Source organism: Pundamilia nyererei, unplaced genomic scaffold (assembly GCF_000239375.1).
Source record: "Pundamilia nyererei isolate P.nyererei 1_Seehausen unplaced genomic scaffold, PunNye1.0 scaffold00008, whole genome shotgun sequence".
Classification (NCBI taxonomy): domain Eukaryota; kingdom Metazoa; phylum Chordata; class Actinopteri; order Cichliformes; family Cichlidae; genus Pundamilia; species Pundamilia nyererei.
The window spans coordinates 6,971,103-6,976,848 of record NW_005187409.1 but is presented as its reverse complement, the minus strand read 5'-3'; the positions used below and the strand labels follow the sequence as shown (position 1 = coordinate 6,976,848).

The 5,746-nt window shown below is 40.1% G+C and overlaps 1 protein-coding gene across 1 annotated transcript in view; it reads right to left on the bottom strand.

Annotated features, from left to right (window-relative positions):
• The window catches only part of trpc7b (transient receptor potential cation channel, subfamily C, member 7b), a 47,826-nt gene extending 43,482 nt beyond the window's left edge, over positions 1–4,344 (bottom strand). The window contains exon 1 of the mRNA XM_005723195.1: positions 3,588–4,344. Coding sequence (XP_005723252.1) covers positions 3,588–4,340 — 753 coding nt within the window. The 5' untranslated portion in view covers positions 4,341–4,344. The remainder of the gene's footprint in view (positions 1–3,587) is intronic.
• Between the last annotated feature and the right edge of the window lie 1,402 nt (positions 4,345–5,746).

The window sequence follows — 5,746 nt, the reverse complement described above, 5'->3', positions numbered from 1 at the left end:
CTGAAAATGCTGTTAATAATAGCTGCTGAATATTGTTTAAGTAAAACAAGTGCAAAGAAAACAGACACACAGAGAAAACCAACAATAAGGAAAATGGGGTCTGATGATTTGAATAATGTGAATTTAGAGGCTTCTTGAATAAATAGGCTGCTGATTGGCAGCTTATTTCTCAGTCTTGGACAAACACGTACCTTCAATTATGCTTCTCTGAAAATACACATGAATAAATCCACAGACGCTTAGAAATATGTTAGAGATTCCCATATGTCATAGAGGCTCACAAAAGCACTAACATGGTCATTGCCTTAATCTCAAAAACACATTATGTATACTTGTACAGCACTTCAAGCAGGTTGATTAGATTATTCAGCTCCTTTCAGGATACTAGCTTTAGAAGTGAGATGAAAGAAATATAAACTTATGGCATAAATTCTAAATTAATTCACCAAGGAAATGGTGAGGACTGGGCATATTAACTGAGATTTGTATGAATAGATAAATATACCTCTGAAGTCATAAAATTGCACCTAATAGCATACAAAAGTTCATATGTAACATTTTGTGTTAGCAACAAAATGCTCTAACTTTTCCCGCCCACATTTGAACGCTCCATAAAAACACACAGCTTACTTACTTACTTGATATTTTAAATTAATGAGAAGATGATGCGATAAGGGACAAGAAAACAAATAAAGAGAAAAAAGACAGAGGGGTGATAATGAGATGGTAATGAGACAGATGAGCTCCAACACAACTGTGGTCCCTCAGGTGAGCCCTTCTCATTAACTTGTCTGGAGACAGAACAGACTGACAAGCAGAAAGGCTGAATATCAGACACAAATGGGGGGTAGAAAGCGGAAGGACCAGAGAAACAATGACAGTTATTAACAAGAGTGTTGAGGGTAAGAGAATGAAGCACTACATGGGTGCACAAAGGCATGCCATTTTCTAGTTCACCAGATGCTTCAGTACCATCTAATGGTAATCACACCAGTGCACATTTTACATGCACTTATTCATAGTACTGCTAGGATTTCTTTAAGATGTACCCATAGGCCATTACTAATAGCTTGCACAAGCCACTCGTGCAGTCAGTCTCTGAAGAAAGACAGTCGACTGACACTTGCATACCCTCTAGCTCCTTTGCACAGGTCTGAGCAAGCTTAGACAAGACAGATCCAATATCGCAGCGAAAACTGTTCTCACAGCTTTTCTTTGAAGACAGTTTTTCACTTATAAGTGAATCTCACTTGACAAAACAAGGAAATCGTTAGAAATTTTTAAAAAATGATCAAGTATAAATGTATACATATAATGTACGAGTCTAATGGATGAGTGTCTCTGGTTTTTCAGTGAATGCCTTACCCATTATATCCAACGCTAACTGATTTGGGACTCGTACACGAGCTGGCACAGTAGGGGGAAATAAGCTTCCTCTCTACCTCAAGCTGCTACCCAAAGCATGCCCACCTGACCACACAGTGTAAAGTGAGCACAAACCAATGACCCTGCCTTGACAGAGATGCCAGCAAACAAACTCAGGTTTGATTTTTTTGTTTAAAAAAGAATGAAAAAAAAATTCAAATCATTTTCGTACAAGCTACAGAAAACAAGGGAACATCAGTTAGGCACACTGTCTGAAGTTCTCCTTTCTTACATTTAACCCAGAAGATAATAGTCCTCTTTAGATATGTTATCACTTGTGGAAATACTCTTTTTGATTTAGATGAGAGAGCTGCCAGTGCAGTGTACACAGGAGGAGCATGAGTTGCTCTATTCTGAGTTTGGACTTTGATCTTGGGATTTAAAGGGTGTTTATTGTCCAGTCCAACTGCGTCAGACATTGATGTTTCCACATGCATCTCCATCATGTAATGTTTAGAAAGGTTCAGGGTTGGAGTGCATTAATGATATGGGCTTTACATTTTTAAGAAACAATATTAAATATTACACAAGCAAAATAATCCATTTAGAGGCCACTCACCTCTAACCCTGATCCTAACGTCCAATCTTTAAACCTCAAATATCCCTTCGGAGATATGATATTTACTTCCAAGCTTTTGAAATTTAAATTATTCCTCACCAAGACAGTGACACAAATACTAACGTACATTCACGTCAGTATATTTACATCAGTTTCATTATCATGGAAGCAAGGTGTGTTTTGGTGACTGCAGCATAGAAAGGAATTTTTCTCTCACAATGCAAAATGCTCCATTTTAAACTCTTTTTCCCCCCAACAACTTGAGGGCACATTGAATTACTAACAGGTAGTTCAAAAGGGTAATAAAAATCTACAGTGCCCTAGGAAATACATTCAAGATGTGATCACTGGTAGGAATGCGGGGAAGAGTCAGATGCATATATTTTCTTAAAGCAGCATATTCCTGATCTATATAGCTTTAAAAAAATAGACCAATAAAAATACCTTAGTCAATCACAATACCAGGCTCAAGAAAAGATAGATCCCTGAAAATAATGTTCAATGTGCTGTTTTTACTTAAGCATCTGCACTGATGCAGCTGCATTCAACAAGAAGCTTCCCCTTGGAGCAAAACTAAAAAAAACAATTCAGGACAGGGTTTATAAATTTTATTATAAAGAGCTTACAAACTTTCAGTGGAACAAAAATATAGGTATATTTTCTAAACTATTTAAAACTGTCAACTTATCTCAGACTTGATTTAGAGTTGATAAATGCTACTGAATCGACTTGTGGAGGGCATATTCAAGGTGATTAAAGAGCTAATGGATGCTTAAACAAACCTGAGCTGTGAAATAACTGCTGTGTTCTGTGATAAAACAGATACATGAATAGGTTAATGTTCACATTTCTAGCTCATCTTTAAACACTGGCAGTTAATGACTTGAAAATATCACAAATACTTATCTAATATTTAAAGTATGCTAAAGCTTGCAAAACCCAGTTTCATGACTAGATGGTGGCCACTCTCCCTTGGCCCCACAAAGCAGTTAAGGTTTACACCACCATCTACTTTAGTTTTAGAGTTTTGGTGCAGTGCGTCTGACTCTTACTTTTGTAGTTGCACTTTAGGAGAAACACTGGATTACATTCTTTCCCTTTAATTCCTTATATGGCTTGACAGCTGCAGATGGCAGGACAATCCCTTGATACCAAGAGAAAGACAGAGTGAGAGAGGAATATTACTGGGGCTAGTGCCAACTGCTCAAACTGATATGGCATGGAATCACCATGGTGCTCCACTGCACTAATGTCAGTTTTTGGATTCTGGAGGGGAGCAGTCGCTCATTTCAAAAGAGCCCTTTGAGATCCCTTGTGATTCTGTGTCACTTTTCTTCTCTGGCCTGAGGATCACTGAACAAATCCTGGCTCACACATCTGTTCATCCTCCTCAGCCCTTTCCTGCCACCCACTTACATGCTTTTTAGCATTTTTCAAATTTAAGCAGCGGGTAGAATAAGGTTCATAGCTGGCGGTTGAACTTATAGACACTAGTGTACATTTGTAGTATGACATCTGTATCTCTACAAAACAAATCTTTATTTTTAAACTAGTAAAGTATGAAGAAAGAGAAGAATGAAGAAAAGCCAATAGGACACCTCACCTTAAATTCTGTCTCAATGTTGGCCAGTCTTGCCAGTTCATTGCTGAGCTCGAGGGCGGTGAGCACAGGGTCTTCACTGCTGAGCGACAGGTAAGCTGCACTGGCCAGGGCCTTATATGCATTCATCCTGGAGCGTGAGTGGCTGAAGGAGTCTTTCTTCTGTTTCTCCACACATTCTGAACATTTACAGAAATAGTCATGGGGCCTTTCAATGCGAGCCCCCTTCGTCAGCAGGATGTGGACAATTTCGTATTCCTGGCAGTGAGCAGCCAGGACGATGGGTGTGATGTCATGCGAGAAGCGCGTTCCGTCTTCGTCGTAGGCGTAAAAGTCATCATCACGCATCTCTTGCTCCAAAGTGCTCAAAGCCAGCCGCAGACCTCCACCAAAAGCAGGATGGGCGAGAATGGCTTCAACGATTCTAACATAACCTTTTGAGATGGCCAAAAGGAGGCCATCACCAATCCTAGCCAAACCATCTTTCTTTAGCAGCAGCTCAGTAACTTCTAGGTGCTCGTTACCCACTGCGAGCTGCAAAGCATTCTGGCCCATGTAGTCCACACAATTAAAGTTAAGGGTTTTGGACTCTTCCAGCATCTTGCGGACCACAGGAATGTTTCCGTATTCAGCAGCATCCAGAAAACGCTCCTCCTCTGCAGTGAGGGCCGAGCCACGCTCATTGAACATATAGGCTGGGCCCCGCACTGCCTGGCGACGCCCCTTCTCCCTCAACGTTGTGTGGCGGCGATGCATGGCTTCTACCCTGGAGACAGTAAAGACAGTTAAACACACTACATCATTAAAAACCACAATGATTATTGAGATGGCAATGGAGGTAGAACACAACAAAGGAATTCAAGACTCAGAGAAAGAAGCAACAAAGTGATGAAGAGTAAGTGACTGAAAATTAGAGAGGAAGAAAGCAAATGTTGAAGGCAAGCAGAAAGACTGCTAAAATCTGTTTGCCTATGATGTATCATACCAAGTCCTCCATGGACAGTTGTCAAATCTCTTTGTTGGGCAGGTCAACAGCTGTGATTGCCAAAGCAGAGATGAAGCTGTCAGCTTAACTAGCTTTAGAATGACAAACTTATACTGTGTCATCCAAAGTGACCATTTGAACACTGGTGAATAAGAGTTAGTCACTTGGAAATTTGCATGGATATGGATTTAAAAATGCACATCCTGCTCTTTACAGTGTCTTTTTCTACCTTTGTCCAAAGATCCGAAGTAACACAGTGCCAGTAGATTGAAGAGAACTGCTTTTAATCATGTCCATTAGTGCAAAACAGTTTTCATCAGGACTATTGTGCTCCAACTACTTTGTTACAAATTGTCCAAATCAGCACTATTGTACTCCACCCACTGCAATTAAATTCGCCGTAGCATCTGTGTCTGCTGTATGATTGGACAGTCGGTGAAACCCAGATAATGAAAAAACCTTGAAACTCCCCAGAGAGAGAGAGAGATAGCAGAGGTGAGGTACCGTTTTTAAAGCCATAATTGGGTAGTATTATCCATGTACAACACTGTTAAAGGATTTTCAATATAATGCTGCTATTATGAGTTAAATGGCTGTAAATGATACAGTGACCTTATAAATGACTAGGGGTCCAGATTCATATTAGACCTGCCAGCAAAATGAAAAAAAGTAATAAAAATACCATGTGAGGTTATTTTGAATTTGAGTTATTTGTAATTGTGTGTGTGCGTGCGTGCGTGCGTGCGTGCGTGTGTGTGCATGGACAGAATGCAGGACATTGAATTGAAGGAAATGGTGAAAATGGAAACTTGTTCAAGGTAGAAATATTCCCCAGGGGTGTCAAAGGATGTGGAACTGAGAAGATGAAGAGAGCTCACCAGGACAAATCTTGTGTGTACATGTGAGTGTGTGTATGGGTTTGGGAGGGAGGGAGGGGGAGAGAGAGTCAAATGTGACACAATCAGTTGTGCATGTCCTTGACTGCCAATCAGTGGGCGTAAGCAACCCCCACCCCCCATACAGAAACATGAACAATTACACATTAGGGCACCAGAATATGAACAAAACCTAAATTAACAATAGAATGTAATGTAAGGTGACACTATACAGTGGCTCTAAAGAAAGTACTATCTATTAACTCCTGCACAAAAGCATCTTTTCCTGTTGGTCATTGTGT